Raw genomic sequence first — 19,010 nt, 5'->3', positions numbered from 1 at the left:
ACGGTTATCTTCAACATCTGAAACGTTATAGGTTAACCAGTCCCCTATGCTATGCAGTAATACCAGCATAACTGATTCCAGCAAATAATTAGGTATAATATTTCTACCACGTGATCTTTATTCTTCTGTATTTCTATTTAAAGTTTTACTGCTTCAATCTTTTCTCTTTTTTGAAAGGAGGGATTCGGACCCCTTGGACTCTCCCCATGGACCTGCTACTATATTCACTATTTAACTTCTTTCTTTTTTTTTTTAAATTGCTAAAACAAGGACTGGAAGAGGTCTTCTCTACTAACATTTTATTAAGTGATATAAATTTATTAATTTATAATGAAAATTGAGTAACAAAAGTAAATATTTATTTACGAACTGCCCGCCTCGTAATCTGAGGGTCGTGGGTTCGAATCCCGTCACACCAAACATGCTCGCTCTTTCAGCCGTGGGGGCATTACATTGTCACGGTCAATCCCACTATTCATTGGTAAAAAATTTAGCCCAAGAGTTGGCGGTGGGTGGTCCTGACTAGCTGCCTTCCCTCTAGTCTTACACTGCTAAATTAGGGACGGCTAGCGCAGATAGCCCTGGTGTAGCTTTGCGTGAAATTCAAAGAAAACAAACGAATTTTAAGAATAGCTGATTACGTATATATTTATCTACCAATCCGAAGACAAGATAGAAAGAAAAATACAAAACGTAGAATAAACGTACCAATTAAATAATGACTTCTGAAGAAGTAAGTAGCGTTTCTTATGTAAAAATAACTTAAGAGTCATGGACAAAAACTGATTCTTTGTCTGTCTTTTCTTCCTGCCTGTCGCAAGGTAAAGGGGGTGATAATCCCATAATATTTTACTTTTATACCTCTTACCCTTCCCAAAAGTTCCCACAATTTTCCATATTGCACATGCAGAAATGGCTACAACAGCTGTTCACAGAAATAAACAAGTACGTGGTTAAATATGCTAAACAGGAACAAATTTACTACAAGTTTTTTCTCGCCAACCATTTGTTTCACATTTTGTATGTTTGATATTACACAGTAGGTTATGAACTGAAATACGCTAGATATAGTAGAAGTGTAAAATCTGAGTAAATGATTTATTACTTTAAATCTATAGGAACACTGTGTATATGTGGCCTAACCTCTAGACCACTACCAACACTGTACTTGTTATATCAACAGGACCTGCAGCAAACCTAAAATAGCGAGTGTTCGTTACGTTAACAGGACCTGCAGCAAACCTAAAATAGCGAGTGTTCGTTACGTTAACAGGACCTGCAGCAAACCTAAAATAGCGAGTGTTCGTTACGTCAACAAGACCTGCAACAGACCTAAAATAGCGAGTGTTCGTTACGTGAACAGGACCTGCATCATACCTAAAATAGCGAGTGTTGATTATGGAAACAGTATCTGTGATAACACGTTCCTGGTATGTCGTTATAGTTATCAGTAAAAGTCGTGCTACTGTCACAGTGGAAACGTGACCATCGTTAACAAAAAATGAAGATCCTGGAATGTGCGAGATTAATCACACTTAGTTTTAATGTTCGCCATTACAGTTTCTGTAAGGAAGTCGGAGTTACTAGTATTATTTCTCACAGACCTTCCATACAAGATGCTCTTATCACGCGCTCTTCATTAGACCAGTCTAACCGTATTTATACACTGAGGAAGTTGGGATCCACAATTTAATGAAAGGCCACGATTAACGCAGCATTCGTCCTGTTCAGTTCGGCTAAAAACTACGAGTGTTTTGTGGTCAATGTTGTGTAGGAAATCCGTTGACGTTTCTCTGAATTTCAATATACGTACGTTTTATATTGTTATAATTACAATTAATAATGTTCTCGTTAGACAGACGCAGGTTAAGAGTTGATGCACAGTGTAGGGAGATATGAAACAACTACCCACTCCTCTCGTTTCTGACTAGGTGTAGTCTATTACTTAACATTCCTGTCTGCATATCGAAAGATCCAAGGTTCACGTCTCGTAAGTCGTTTCCCAATTTCAGCAGTGGACATAAAGTTATTAATGTAGCCATATATCTCTTATTCGATTCGGAAGAACCGGACAAAGCCAATGTGGCGGCACCGTCTGAACCTTAATGACCCCCGATTCGGTGTGTTTGCGCATGTTTCTTATCAGGTGTCGTAAAAATTGGTAATTCAAGTTTCTCTCCTCGTATTGTAATTGAAAACGCATTGAAAAACTTCCCAATGAGAATTGTTAATAATTCGAGGAGTTTCAAGCTTATTTATTTCATAAACTATTTACAAACACTTTAATTTGTTTGGCCCACAGATAAACACGAAGCTGAACGAAAGAAATATGAGATAAAGAAGTGGATTAATGTTCCTATAGATATACGAGTAAACATGGTGGTTAATAATAGACAAAATAAAGAATGCATTTTAAAACACTTTAAACGAAATTTTTATATCGTATCTCGACTTTAGTTAGTGTCCTAAGCATGAACGTGCTTTGACGTGTATCCAATAGTTACCGATTCGTGTGCTCTTGCCGAAAAACCGCGCACCACCAGTGTATTATAGGAATGGAATTCAAATCCCAATATTCAGTCAGACAAGGGAAGTCCGAGCCTCTAATCTATCAGTTCACAACGAGGGGCGGAAATAGCTTTTGTGTATAATTGCACGCAAATTCTAAAACAAACTATCAAGTCAACAACAGAAGTCAACATCCACTTATTACCAAACGATATCAAGTCTATTGAGTTTGTTTTTATTTGTTAAAGAAATTTTTTCTTGTAATCATTTAGACTAGAAAAAATTTCTCATACAATTGTTTGTCAAAAACATGAATTCGTTAGTTCCAAAACATCTCGCATTAATAGATCGGATTTTTATAAATATTCCTTTTCATTCTTCGCTAGATTTCTCAAAGTGCTTACTGACTTTTACTGTAAAAATCAAACAACAAAACAACACCAAAAAAACCACCAATTGGCCGGCATGGCCAAGCGTGTTAAGGCGTGCGACTCGTAAGCTGAGGGTCGCGGGTTCGCATTCCCGTCGCGCCAAACATGCTCGCCCTTTCAGCCGTGGGTGCGTTATAATGTTACGGTCAATCCCACTATTCGTTGGTAAAGAGTAGCCCAAGAGTTGGCGGTGGATGGTGATGACTAGCTGCCTTCCCTCTAGTCTTACACTACTAAATTAGGGACGGCTAGCACAGATAGCCCTCGAGTAGCTTTGTGCGAAATTTAAAAAAAAAAACACCAAACAAACAAAACTATATTTTTCAGTGTTCAATTGCTAGTCATCAATTCGAACGAACCGACCAGTTTTAAAGTCGTTTACCTACGATACATGCTTACTCATCGCATGTTACAAAAAGTATGTTTCTAGCTATAGTTACTGAGAGTTAATTTTTCTTGCTCAACTTTATTTCTGTAGATTTTGCTCCACTTGATTTCATAAGACATTGCCGCCTGTTACGGTGTCAGTATTCTAGATGATTCTTTGTTCATATTCGACTTCTGTCAAGCTTGTTTGATTCTATTGTGTCACAAATCGATTCAATGTTTTTATTGTTATTATAATTGTTCTACGCAGCAGACGAAAGAATAGTGTCAATGTACTTTAGTTACCAACGTTTTTGTTGTTTTTTAGTGTCGGCCATGTTGGAAACGTGGAGCTTAATTATACGAAATAGTTCTGTGAAAGCTTTTACAAAGGTATTAGAAAATCGCCAAAAGCGTTTCTGTAAAATTAAATACTTATAGCTTTCAAACGGAACTCGCCAATAAAATGTTGTTTTTCTTATATTGCAAAGCGCTGTTTTTTGATATTTAGAAATAAATGTATAACGCAACTAGAAAAAACTCCTTTTATACTTTCAACTTGTTGAATAAGAATAGTTAATTACAGAAAACAAAAATAAAATACAGCTACAATAATTCTACTTACACAGAAGTTCCTAAGCCTGAAGCAACAGTTTGTTTTTTTCCACTTTTAGTACTAAGAACAAGCAAGAAGATTACAAATTTATTAAAGTTAGACCTAACCGGAAACGTCATGCGTGAAATTCAGACATTCTCGTCGCTAAAAACAAAGGTAATATGAAGAGATAAACAACAAATTACTAAATTTATAAGGAGTACTTTTTTATAGGTCTACCATTACTAGTTAACACTACAGTTACGAGAGAAACAGTATCTGTCAAACTACAATGAAATCTTCATGTAACCTAACGTGAAAATATTTTAGGCTCGAAGATTTAACTCTAGTTCAACGAAAGATTAGAATCATAAGTCACACGAATATGCCATCAACAAAACGTTATATTGTTAATATAATCACTTATTTTATGTACCTCCCTCATAATCCTGACGTGGCAGGCAGAAAAGAGGGAAAGAAGCTAGTCAATACTACCCACCGCAATGCTTGGACTACTCTGCTACAGCGGATTTTTTTCCCGCTTTTATACAGTAAAACCTGTCTAAGCCGGAAATATCAAAATTTTGCACCATTATCTTAAGATTTCTCTTATAAAAGGGCCTATGTATGTCAGAACCTGCGTAACGTGGACGGAAAACTATTTTTCACCTACCTCATCTATCAACAATTAGGATTAGAACCTGAGTAAAGCAGAAAAAATGTTTTTGATTAAATATTAATTTCTTATTCAATTGATAATTTATTTAAATATTAATAGATTCTTCTTTAATTAATAATTTATTTAAATATTAATAGATTCTTCTTTAATTAATAATTTATTTAAATATTAATAGATTCTTCTTTAATTAATAATTTATTTAAATATTAATAGATTCTTCTTTAATTAATAATTTATTTAAATATTAATAGATTATCGGACATTTTGTTACAGAAAGTATTGGTTAAATATATTCTATTCTTTTTTCTGCCGTCATTATTCCGGAGGTTGCTATTCGAAAGAACGATTGACTGTACTTTTGGTCGCATTTGCTGATGGAAAACTTGAGAAACCATGGGTAATAGATAAAAGTGAAAATACGCGCTGTTTCAAAAATTTAAGGAAGAATCATCTTCCTGTGGAATGGAAAGCGAATAATAAAGCGTGGATAAGAAGTGCTATATTCGAGGAGTCTTTGAACAAATTAATGGAACAAGAAAATAGGAATATTCTACTTTTCCTAGATAATGCAACTTGTCACCCAAAAGTTCAACTTTCATTGTTCGTTTAGTTTTTCTACTTCCATGTACAACATCAGTTCTACAGCCACTAGATAATGGAATTATACAGTGTATAAAACTGAAATACAGAAAATTGATGCTTCAGCATATTATTGAAAACTTGAACGACTGTAAGAGAGCATCTGAAAGGACCATGAAAATTGACGTCTTAGATGCAATTGCATTTTTAAATCATTCAGTCAAATGAGTAAAAGATGAATGCGTAACAAAGTGCTTTAGAAACTGTGGATTTATTTTTGATAATGGCTGATATTGTGGAGCAGTTGTTTATTATGACGATTCTAGTGAAATCAAAACTCTGATTGAGAAGATTGATGTGAACGCTGAAAGTTTTGTGAACGTTGACAAGAATGTTTTAACACAAACTGACGAAACTGAATTAAAATCTATAATAGATTCGCAAGATGGTAACAGTGTGAGAGATTCAGAAGATGAACAAAATGGAAAGATAGGGAGGAAATAGAAATTCCTACTTCATCGTTAGTGTTAAGTTATATTAACGCTATCAAATGAAGGGGTAAAATGAACTTCATGAAAAGACAGTAAAACTGGCGTTCTCTTTTAACCGAAGGAGAAAGCCCATTTAAAAAACGAAACAGTTGAAATTGGACACTTTCTTCAAATATATTTGATTACGATTTTATGTACTTGGGTATATGTTGAATGTCTATTTTTGTTCTTATTCTAATAAATATAGCGTAAACAGTATAATAACTTTATTCACAAACGTTTTACTTCCCTTGAGTCAAGCAAGTATAACGTTCCGCTCAAAAATCATATATAATTAAGGAAATGCATGTTCACTATCTAAGCCGGAAATTTTACTCATGCAGTGCGATTCCGCCTTAGACAGGTTTTACTTTATTACATTAACGGCCATATGGAGCATGTTCTTGCTGGTGAGGGTCGCAAACCATGAATCCTCGGACTCACAAGCTGGTTTGTGTTATCTGCTGATAACATTTAATGTAAGTAAAATCTATTTATCGTCAAGTAACTCACTTTAATTTTTTTCTTTTTTAAGTTTGATCAATCTCGAGATGAAGTTTAAAAGTGAGAAATTTAAAGGTTAGAAACGCGCGCGCGTATATATGTTTAAATTGTACAATTTGTTGAGGGATTTATAAATATTTTTTTATTTAATAAAATCAACATAAGATTTCATGATCTTAAGTTTGACGAACTTGACCATTTACTACAATTGGACATACACAACTCAAGCTGAATGTGCCTTAACTATCTCAAGCACACAGCCTGCGCTGAGATCCAAAGTAATACATATATTTTCTAGCCTCCTAGCGGCCACTAAGTAACATGAATATAAACTATATACTCTAATTTAAGAAATCCGTAGCAAAGTGTTCTAAGCCAGACGCTGTCCTACATCTGTACCCTTTACGAGGTCACATTTTATGACCCTTTCCATAAAGCAACAAGAAGTACTTAGGCAGGGATCTTTCAAAACTCGTGTCACGCGAAACAAGCCTGTGTCGCCTTCTAGAACGCACGGCACGGCTAAAAGTCAACGAACCACAAAAAAGAAACAGACGCAGAGAAAAGGGCAGAATTTAAGCAAACCGACTTTTTTTTTTTTTACGTAAGTGATGTAAACGCAGAATTGTAATGGCTGGCACAAAGAACGTGTGGTAAGAAAGGGATCTCATTATAGGACAGACGGCTCACTAATAAAGTTCATTGCCAACGCTCTGTTTTTAAGAAAACTTACTCAGAGCTAGGTTGTCTGTACAATTTGTGTGTGTAAGACAAGACTCACGAACATTAATGACAACAGTTAATAAACAGACCACAATTACAGTTTTTTATTTGCTCAAAAACATCGTACGACATATCACTAGATGTAAACTTATCCACAGACGTAATTTGCCCCAATTCGAATTTAAAGAATTGAATTCGCAATAAAACGTTTGATTTGCTTTTAACAGGTTCAAAATTACACAGTGGGATATCTATGCTATTTCCATCCCGGAGGAGATGGCTAGAGGTTAGTGCGCTCGACTCACAATCTTAGGGTCACAGCTTCGAATCCCGTCACATCAAACAAGCTCGCCATTTCAGCCGTGTGGCGCGTTATAATGTCACGGTCAACCCTACTATTCATTGATAAAAGAGTAGCCTAAGAGTAATTGTTAGTGATTGTAGGAGGAGTGTTAATTAGTTGCCGTCCCTCTGGTCTATCGCCGCTAATTTAGGGACGGCTTAACGCAACAATATCCTGTCCTATAACTGAAATTATATACTAAAGTATAAGAAATTCTCATTTATTAAATAAAAAGACACAACTTTCAAATAAGAAAACGAATCATTTAGGCTTGTTTCCTCATGTTCTTTGTTGGATAACGACAGCATTAAAACGTACACTAGAGAAGTGTTGTTACTTTGTTCCAGGTTATCGTTCCTTCTTTAGTTCCTTGTTTTAGAAACATACACAAATTTGATGATGCTAGGTCTCAATATCGGACCGGGCGTGGCTTTATTGTTTCTCTTGCCGTGATATATCGCTAAACACATTCCATATGTTCAACTGTGCTATAAATATGACGGTCAATTTATTTGTTTCTTTTTGGTCAGCAGTTCTTAATTATAGACATGGCTGTACTTCAACCGTAAAATCTCTGATCTGGCCATTTGGGCCATGTGTCACATAAGGTGGAGGTTCACTATATACCAGTCACATCTTTCCCCGACTGACTCTCCATTCTCCTACTCAGAGATGACCGTTTTACGAATTAAAATATGTCTTTATTACACAGGACGCTTCTTATTGGCTCATTCTTACAGTGAGCTATACGACCACACAGTGAACTCAAGTTGTAAAACACATGATCAAATCAATTTTTCTGTGATAAAATATTTCCCAAATGAAACACTGATTGCGAATGTGCATAATTTTACTAATGCATTTGTGGACATCATGTCCTCCGTCCAGTTTAGTGATACACTTGTGGACATTCTGTCCTCTGCTCAGTTAGGCACTAGTTTAATCGCAATAAACATCTTGTAAAACACCACTTCACTGTAATTTGGAGTTTCTCAGAGTCTCTTATGGCTAAGAGTAAGCAACGTTAATTTTTTGTAGAAAATGTTAAAGGCCAGTTTTAGAACGAAAAAAGACGACCTTAGCTCAAATTTCATAGTTTGAAACTAATATAAAACCATGACAATTTCTTGGTTGAATTTAGTAATACCATACTTTATGTTACTTACACTGTAGTGATGTTGCTTATTGTAGAGCCAGAGTAGGCCAGGGGGTTATTTTTACATTGGAATTAGTCTACGCTTGTTCACGAGAATCTTGTGATATTCGTTTTGGAAAGTTTAATTCGTGGCTCTTTTCATTATCCTGTCACAATTGAAACTTAATCACCATACATTAGTTCTTCTGGTTTTTTTTTTTTGGTTTTCGCTGTCAGAACCCTGCTCTATAAATTTAAAAACAATAGTTTAGTGTTCACACTGTGCCTGATATCTATTTCAATGGCAAATAGTTACGTTTGATCTGTTTCATCACTTGTGATGGAATTAGAGACTCTAACCAGCCGAATATTTTACGCTCATTTTTCTAATTAATTTGGAAAAATTGCACCTTCACATGAGAACATTTATATCACCAGGAAGAACATTAATATTAGACACACATAATGTATTTTCAGCATGATGATAGTCGTTTCTTAATGTAACTTCTCGTTTAAGATCATATTTTTTAAACATTTTGCGAATGTTCCGTTTTTACTAAACATTGAAGATATTAGTATCATAGACGTACGTTCCCAGTTACTAACAAACTTTGGTACACATTAATTGTTACACCATATGGCTTCCACACAAATGTACGTATATCTCATTCCACGTTGTGGCGATACTGTAAAATGTTTGGGAAAGATTTATTCCATAACATAGAAAAGTTAGAATCTATACGGTTATTTATTTTACAATTATATAATGTTCGATATCTTAACGGCGAGGTTGTCAAAATGGTAAATCCTTTGCTTCTTCTAGTTTTCAATGAGGAGTCTTGTGACTGCGGTGTCATCACATATTTCTGTTTTTTTCTGATTCAGTGTATTTTATCAGTGTTTCAACACTGTATTGTCAAAATATCAATGATTTAAATTTCAGTAGCTAATTTTTTATTTTATTAATATCGTTTTGACGCTATAATCAACTGTCCCTACGTACAAGCTCAAATCCCAGATTAAACGTATTCGTAATTCTTTTTCCAAAAAAACGTCAACGTCGAAGTATTAAACTAGTGAAAAGACAATTAGTCAATACCACCAAACCGCCAACTATTGTTAGAATGATTGTTTGTTTTGAATTTCGCGTAAAACTACACTAGGACTATCTGCGCTAGCCGTCCCTAATTTAGCAGTGTAAGATAAGAGGGAAGGCAACTAGTCATCGCCACCCATCACCAACTCCAGGGATATTCTTTTACCAACGAACAGTGGGATTGACAGTCACATAATAATGCCCCTACGGCTGAAAGGGCAAACATGTGTGGCGCGACAGAGATTCGAACCCGCGACGGATTACGAGTCGAGTGCCTTAACCACCTGGCTATGCCGGGCCTAGTCAGAACGAACAGTGGGATTTTAGTGTCACTCTTAAAACACACCCACTGCCAGCTCTTGGGCTATTCTTGTCAGAACGAACAGTGGGATTTGAATGCCACTCTTATAACGCACACAAATAAAACCAGTTATGAACACGTCTCTTATTAAAGTTTTTAAGACATACAAACTAGGGTTGTCATAATCCACGTATTTTAAAGGTGACGTGCGAGATTTTTATCTTAGGTTTGATCAGACATTCGCAACGTTATTAATTAGCACCTCAGAAATATCTGTATTATAAACACGAGTGACACGCACGAGATTGTGGGTGTGACTCATCAGAGCAGGATTAGTGTTTATTGTGACTCTAGAGTTAACTAACATTTGGGAATTATAATGACTCATTCTTGCCGTTATTCTGCTAATTTTACGAACTATAATTTTCTTACTTGAATGACCAACGTGGTCTATGCGTAAATCCTGGACTGCCCCTGTCATTATGCCTCCAGAGTGACCTTTTTTTTTTATCTGCTATAGAAATGATCAAACTACGAAAGATGCATTTGGTTTTACACCTTACTTGCTACGAGTTATTAGAAAAAACGATTTGATGTAATAAATGGCCTTTTAGGCTATACGTTATTGAATATTATTACGGATAAAAATCACTGTTTTGGATTATAATAATTAATAAAAGTGATTAAACACTAAGAACTGAAGATATATATATATATTCTGTATACGAGAAACATTCCACGAGACCTTTTTAAAGTAAATGCACCTTTAGTTTTTAATGTTATTTACACATTACTGATTGTGATAAATGCTAGAAAATTTATTTTTCCAGTTTCAGATTAGAGAATAGGGGGAAGACATATTTGTATGTGTGTTATAAGGGTGAAATGCTTAATGAATTTGGTTCACACAACCGAATCACTAAATCTTTTTTGCATGAACTTTACACAATTTTTGGTTTTGTATGAACGGTAGCTTCTCACGAAAGAAAAGGCCAGATATTATTTTGACATCAGATATAGACACTTTGATCCATATTACCAGGCCATATATTATTTTGATATCAGATATAGACACTTTGATCCATATTACCAGGCCAGATATCATTTTAATATCAGATACAGACACTTTGATCCATATTACCAGGCCAGATATTATTTTGATATCAGATATAGACATTTTGATCCATATTGCTTTTATTATAATAATTCCACATTTTAAAATAAAGTTTGATCCTTACCTGTTGCCACCGTAAACTCGGAAATTCCTCGGCTAAGACTGCACTAACTCCAAGATGTGTTCCAGGCAATACAATTCCTAAGCCTAAGGCCACGATAGTTTTAATGGGCAACATGGTATAGATCAAAAACACGACTAACACCGTTTCCCAAACGCCATCGGCCGCACTGTGGCGTCTGCCCCACATGCCGATTCCCCACGAGCCACGGGGCCCGATGTCGACAGGAAGACTCACAACACAAAAGGTTACAAGAAAAAATAATATGACGTAACACAGGGCTACAAGATGGCCGTCTTTAAGGTATTTGGTGTGCGAAAATATTAACAGACCCAGAAAACTAATACCAAGTATTAAGAAATACAGATTAGCAACAGTGGGTGTACGAACGTAGACAAAATGTAGAACTGATAGCACAGTACTGAGGATGAAAACTAAAGCCAGTACGCTAATGATCGAAGACTGTTGCATCCGGAAGATGTAACGATTATACAATGCCTCAAGTTCGTCGTTTTCAAATCTTCCTCTGTTAAACAGCCGAGAAAACGCCACTTTTCTGTGTGTGTTCATTGCTTTCACCGAGTGATCCATTACAGACTAACTGATACAAACCACCGAGTGTCTTGGAATTAAAAGTACGTTTTAACACACTCACGCGTCGGGTATAAATAAAAAAAGACAAACGATATTGCACTCTGATTGTGGTTTTTCCCGACCTTTTTCACAGTCTCGTATTAAACTTCTCTTCGATAACTAGAATTAAATATCACAAATCCTCGTGAAAATGTTCATTATGATTATTACGGACAAACGGTTCACAAAATCCACGGCCCCATTCGACATAGACGCTGCTTACACGTTAGGCTTATACTTTAGTGGTTTTACTTTTTTTAAAAAATCCTTGATATCTGAATATATTGCGACTATACTTCTACACATCTGTTAATTAATATGTAATCACATGTGAAATGTTTTCCATAACCACTAAGATACAACGTCAGAGATCCAAACGCCAGATTCATTGTTGACTGACTTCACACTTTCGTGTCTCGAGTAGCCCAGCAGCGTCCCTAACAGGCAAACCTTGCCGTTGTTGTTTCGTTCCGTAGCATGATAGAGAACACGCTGTGTAATTCTATTTCCTGTGTTTTTGATGACTTCGGTCACGACTGAAAGTCCTGAACTGCCATCTCTATATTTAATCAGCTGTACTTCGACCAACGATCAAGAAAAACCACCACCAGCTAAGTTAGCACCGCCCTGCCCACTGCTCAAATGGCATACTGGTACTTTGGCAGTAGCGCCGTCTTGCGGTCGCCAGTCAAGGCAAAACACGCCCGCAAGGATCCCTAGTACAATCTGTCGTAAACAATACCAGGGTGTGTAAAGTCGTGACTGTAAAGAAGGTTGTCCATGTGTGAAAGAATAACAAGATCGACTTATATTTCACTTAATCTTCAGGAAAGACAAGGATTTCGAAGACTGAGAGGAAAACGAAAGGTAGCGAAGCGGGAGCAATTTCAGCCGATCGCCTCTAAACGTGGACGAGTGGGTTGACCTTTAGAAATATAATTTTATAATAAATAAATAAATGCAACCTGGTGATACACGAACATTTCGCATGTTGACTGTAGAAGTTTACTTTTATCAGAAGTAAGAAGAATCATTAAGCGCTAGGAACAGCACGAAAGACATCACGTGACTTACTGTGGTATCCTGTACATTACCCAATACTGACTAAATGTTGACCTTTTTTTTTTTCAAGAACAAACCCACACAGTGGATTATATTTACCTAAGAAACACCTAACTTTATTGTTGCAAGTTCATAAACTTACTGTTGCCTAAAAGTTAATATCAAATAGACCTTTGTGATTTTTAGCACAGACGTTTGTTTGTTTGTTTGCTTGTATTGAATTTCTTGCAAAGCTACCAGAGGGATATCTGCAGTAGCTGTCCCTGATTTAGCAGTGAAAGACTAGAGGTAAAGCAGCTGGTCATGACTACCCACCGCCAACTTTTGGAATACTCTTTTACCAATGAATAATGGGACTGGCCGTTACATTATATAACACTCCCGTAGCTGAAAGAACGAGCAGGTTTCGTGGGACATGAATTCGAGCTCGCGGTTTTCAGATTACGAGTCAAACATCTTAACCACCTGGTCATGCCGGAATCAACGCAAATATAATTTGTTTAGAAAACAACAATATATAAAAAGTTATCGAACTCTAGCTTTAAAACCTAATTGGCATGACCAGCCCGCCCTCTAGTGGCTCAGCGGCAAGTCTGAAGACTTGCAATACTAAAACCCGGGGTTTTCATACTTACAGTGGGTAGAGAACATGTAATCCATTCTGTAACTGTGCGCTTAACAATAAAGAAACAATGTGACTTTGTTTGTAATTAAACACAAAGCTACGCAATGAGCTATCACTGCTGTGCCCTGCACGGGCATCGAAATCCGGTTTTAAGCCTTGTATACGTCCACAGACATACACACCGCTGAACCATTATGGGAGTGGGTTGGTGTAACAAACAAAATGGCCACGAACTTATTTTGTATGTAAGGTTAATATGCATACCTCACGTAAGTTTCCCAATAATTCTCAGTTACTGAAGAGGATATTATATTCATTGTTATCTTGTAATAACAGTCTACTATTATACCAAGATTAACTTTTTTGTAGGGTTAACTCCGTCACCGCACCCACAACCGGTTTCGTACGAGGAGCGTTAATTGGTTTTGAAAAGCACCTAACTAACACATAACTCCTACTTGGCTTTCCTTGTTTGTTTCCCAGTGTTGCTGTAGCTGGTGCCTGTTATATTCTCCTTTTTGTAGTTTCTTGACAAACCTTTAATATTTTTGTGTTTTGTTTTTGTTCATTGCGCGATGGTGAATTTATTTTGTTTTACTATTTTTTTAAATTTTTTGCTGTGAGTGATATTTCTAATTTTACTGTGAATATTTTTCGGTTATGATATAGAACTTACAGTTTTTTTGAATTTCGCATAAAGCTACTTGAGGGCTATCTGTGCTAGCCGTCCCTCATTTAGCAGTGTAAGACCAGCGGGAAGGCAGCTAGTCATCACCACCCACGGTCAATCCCACTATTCGTTGATAAAAGAGTAGCCCAGCCGTGGGGGCGAGCATGTTTGGCGCGACGGGGATGCGAACCCGCGACCCTCAAATTACGAGTTGCACGCCTTAACACGCTTGGCCATGCCGGGCCATGTGATATAGAACTATATACCGTTGATGCTACTAACAGAATTAGAGCTTTAGTTAGGTATATATTGAAGTAATTCCAATGTAAGTCAAACAATATTTTCTTCGCTTATCAGATATTTTCTAAACTTGATATAACATTATTTTTTTACCGTTAAGGAGAATTAATTTGGGGTGCATGGCATATCCCAGCATTCTTATTACACTGACCAAGTTATTTTAACTTGGCGGAAAGCTAAGCTAAGGCGCGGCATGGCCAGGTGGGTTAAGGCGTTTGACTCGTCATCTGAGGGGCGTGGGTTTAAATCCCTGTCGCACCAAACATGCTCGCCCTTTCAGGCGAGGGGGCGTTATAATGTGACGTTCAATCCCACTATCCGTTGGTAAAAGGAGTAGCCCAAGAATTGGCGGTGGGTGGTAATGACTAGCTGCCTTCCCTCTAGTCTTACACTGCTAAATTAGGGACGGCTAGCGCAGGCAGCCACCGTGTAGCTTTGCGCGAAATTAAAAAACAAACAAAAACCATTTATCAACGCTATCCGTCCCTAATCAGCTATAGACTAGAGGAAAGATAGTAGTTCAATACCACCTATCATAAACACTTGGACTACTCTTCTACTAACGAATAGTGGGATTGACTATAACTTTATTATGCCCCCAGAATTCGGGCCCGCGATCCCCAGATTGCGAGTAGAGTACCATAACCATTACACTAGTTTTACATAGTAGAGGTACGTTTTCAAGGTTGAAGTATTTTCGCCGCCTTTATCTTGGTTTCTTCCGCTGAGACTATTGGGATTCATGAAGAGAGAATGTCCTCATTTAATAAGAATAATTATTTTGTTATTATCTAAATAAATAGTCTTGGTAACTGGAAAACAAAGAAATAACAAATTCAAATAGATTGCGTGAAATTACCAAAAATATAAGTTATCTGTACATTTCTTTGTTTTTAAAAAGTACCACCAATAACTTAGATGTTAATCTAGGGAGAAATTCTACTTTTAACCAGTATTTACATACCCACAAAGTACAATGTTAATACTTACACTCGAGAATCTTCTAGAAATTTAGGGAACAGGCGGAAATTTCGCAATACACCTTTAACAGTACAAGTTAAATGCATTTCTAAATATATATTAAACCGAAACAAACATATATATAAAATAAACGTGCATCAGTAAATCTGTTATGCTGTTCAAGAATAGTGGACTGTTGAATAGTGCAAGTAAAAAGTTTTAAATAGATTAGAAATTATTGATTTTACTCAGGAAGTTAATACTGCCAATTTTAAATAACGAGATAAAATTTTCAAAATATAGAAATATGTTAACAAATTTATTTTTACCGTTATACAATGATTTAAAGATAAGCAGTGCTTAATTTGTAGGAACTGAATTTCTGTCGACAGTTAGGAAAATTGATATTTGGAAAATTAGAAAATTATAGTCTTTCCGTCTTTAGATCTAAAGAGTTTCTTATTCTCAGTTCCGGTAAATAAACCAATGAGGACAATATTCCCAGTAGAAAAAATGAAAATATGTGGTTCAATATCGTAAAAAGAAAGAACACGGTTCTATTGTTATAGATACAAGACTCTGGAAAAATTATCCAAAGATTTAATTTATTGTGATGAATATAATACCAAACGTTAATAGTAAACTGTGTTACTTTTGTTTCCAACACAAGTGTCTGATCACCTGGTTTCACAAACTTGGCTCCACTTATGATGAAAGAACTAAAGTATTTTATGTCGTAGACTTTGGGTGACAATTCACTGTGGACGATGTTTCGCGCAATATTCTTAGTAGATCCATTATACGTTTCTGAGTGGTCAAAATAATATTTTAAATACAGTTACGTGTTGTAATCACTACGTGTAACTCAACACCTGGAGTTACCAGGTCGACAGACACGTGGTGATGGTGAAATCAAGTCAACCCGACATTCTTGCATAGTTGTCAAATAAGCTTTTTAGATGAAACGATAAAAGCTAAGGGTAGAATTCTACACCAACAATTAACGAAAACAAAATAATAATATATTCTGATACAGTTTATTGTATCATTCTGCTTTCAGTATAATGTCAATATTTTGGTTATTCCAATAAGTTTAACGTGTAAAGTACTTTGTCCTCAAAGTTCAAGGTACAATATGTATATTTGCTTATCACACTGTGTCCTATACATCGACATTTTGAAGGTTTGTTTGTTTTTGTTTGTTTTGAATTTCGCGCAAAGCTACACGAGGGCTATCTGCGCTAGCTGTCCCTAATTTAGTAGTGTAACACTAGAGGGAAGGCAGCTAGTCATCACCACCCGCCGCCAACTTTTGGGCCACTCTTTTACCAACGAATAGTAGGAGTGACCATCACATTATAACGCCCCCACGGCTGAAAGGACGAGCATGTTTGGTGTGCCGGGGTTTCAACCCCGCAACCCTCGGATTATGGGTCGAGTGCCTTAACCGCTTGGCCATGCCGGGCCTTATTGTGAAGGATAATTATAAAGTAATTTAACAGTAACTGTTTGATATTCAGGACTGGCCTGAGAATAGAGATAATTTCTTTCCTTGTTATTTAAACACAAAGCTACACGATTAGATATATGTGCTGTACCCATCGTACGTGACGAAATCTGTTAACAATTAAAGCTCGAAGGTTTGTCACTGAGCCACGAGAGGGGAAGACAACATTATAATAAGTGACTACTAGAGGGACAACAATGCTATAGTGTTAGTCTTATGATTGATCACCTGGGGAATAACAGTGTTATAGTGACACTAATGATTCATTTAGCTAGGGGATATAGAAGATGGTGCTATGCACGTGTACAACGTAATTCAATTAATTTTAACGTGTTCTTTATAAGCGCAAACATTTTAGTAATCTATTCCTTTTATGTCTTGTTTAACTCGTTGCAAATTTGAATAAAGACCATAATTTACTTACTATCTAGTGATGTCTTTATTACAAAGGAGTGTGGGTGTGTTTTCTTATAGCAAAGGCACATCGGGTTACCTGCTGTATCCACCGAGGGGGAATAGAACCCCTGATTTCAGCGTTGTAAATCCGAAGACTTACCGCTTTCCCTCCAGGAGACGTATTGGAAAACAGAAGTAAAATTATTTGGTTAATAAGGTTAAGTTTTTAAATCTACATATCTTAGTTCAACAAATCTTTTAAAATTACGTGTTACCGTAGTTATACGCACAACAAAACATTATGTTTATTTGTTAAGCGCAGAGCTATACAATGGGGTATCGGTAATCGTATTATGCCTATCGCAGGTATCGAAACCAGAAATTTAGCGATTTAAGTCCTCAGGCAAACTGCTGAGTCACCAGGGTGTTCAACATACTAGTTATGTGTCATAGTTTTTTGAATACCGTTTGATAGTATTATCATTGTTTATTTGTTTAAATTATACAAAATACTTCCTCTGCTCTGCTCTTTGCAGATATTGAACCTTGAATGTTGTTACAAACAACAATTTCGTATATTTATCGTTGAAATAGAACGGGTAGTAAAGAAAGTTTTAATAATGTATTTGATTAATAATCACTGAAACTCTCAACGGAAACACAGAGCAAATTTAGTCCATCCAATCAATGGTCAAGTATGTTGTTAGTTTATCGTGAGACAAATCTCATCCTATAAAACTCTTAACGGTCAAGCAAAGTGTTTCACTAACATGCCAGAAGAAGATAAGCAGGGAATGTCGCAGAATGTCACCACCATCGCGTTACACGTCGCAGTCGTGCGTCATTACTTTTTTTTTTCAATTTCGCGCAAAGCTACTCGAGGGCTATCTGCGCTAGCAGTCCCTAATTTTGCAGTGCAAGGTTAGAGAGAAGGCAGCTAGTCACCACCACCCACCGCCAACTCTTGGGCTACTCTTTTACCAACGAACAGTGGGATTGACCGTCACATTATAACGCTCCCACAGCTGAAAGGGCGAGTATGTTTGGTGTGACGGGGATTCGAACCCGCAACCCTTATATTAAGAGTCGAGTGTCTTAATCACCTAGCCATGCTGAGCCGTGTTACTGGTTGGCACTTAGTAACTTTACGAACATACACAAAATTAAGAAACTGAGTTTTTCACTACAATGATAGTTTTATTTCGGTTTTAATCCTAAAAATATATTTCTTTGTCTCAATACTTTTGTACAAAGTTCTAAAAACATCAACGTACTATTCTTGTCCAACTAACATATAGAATTTTGCTGTCACTATTCAAGCACATCCAGGGCCTCAATGAGTGGCTGTGTTTTTGCTAGAAAGAAAATGTGAACCATTAATTCTCGGCTGTACAGCCCAAGTACAATAACGATGTTTGTTTCAGACCATCATATTCACTCGAACAATTACTGTAATTGTAGTGGTAGCACGGACGGTGTCTCATGTCATCTTTGTTGTATATTGGGCTAAAAGAGAGGTCAAAAACTGCTGACCTTACAGCAGCCACAAAGGCTTTTGGCCGAAAATTGAAACAGGCTGTCACTTTTGTATCGCATCTACAGCTGAAAGTGTGAAACGAGTCCAGAAAAGCTGCGGCGAGAGATTTGGACCTCTTTGACATAAAACAGATAGCTCTTTATGTAGCTTTGTGTTGAATAACAAAAACATCATTAGAAAATAATGGTCGTTCACTTTGTCGCCATCTTTTGTCTGGTGTTTAAACTATTTGTTATCAAAATACTTTTATCGTTATATATACAGGGCTTCCCGAAAAATCTATGCACACTTTGAA

General features: G+C 36.5%; 1 protein-coding gene and 1 long non-coding RNA gene across 4 annotated transcripts in view; one reads left to right on the top strand and one right to left on the bottom strand.

Annotated features, from left to right (window-relative positions):
• LOC143252477 (adenylate cyclase 1-like) overlaps positions 1–12,755 on the bottom strand; it is a 91,641-nt gene extending 78,886 nt beyond the window's left edge. Inside the window, exon 1 of one of the 3 annotated variants that reach the window (XM_076504662.1) lies at positions 11,029–12,755. In XM_076504662.1, coding sequence (XP_076360777.1) covers positions 11,029–11,616 — 588 coding nt within the window. In that variant the 5' untranslated portion in view covers positions 11,617–12,755. Of the gene's footprint in view, positions 1–10,222; positions 10,292–11,028 lie in introns of those variants that run through there. The other 2 variants (XM_076504663.1, XM_076504664.1) reach the window with 2 other exon arrangements.
• LOC143252481 (uncharacterized) overlaps positions 1–19,010 on the top strand; it is a 53,384-nt gene that overhangs the window by 10,822 nt on the left and 23,552 nt on the right. The window lies entirely within an intron of this gene.

The sequence above is a fragment of the Tachypleus tridentatus genome, chromosome 6 (genome assembly GCF_004210375.1).
Source record: "Tachypleus tridentatus isolate NWPU-2018 chromosome 6, ASM421037v1, whole genome shotgun sequence".
Taxonomy (NCBI): Eukaryota; Metazoa; Arthropoda; class Merostomata; order Xiphosura; family Limulidae; genus Tachypleus; species Tachypleus tridentatus.
Note: the sequence above shows the minus strand (reverse complement) of the source record. Positions and strands in the feature narration are given on the sequence as shown.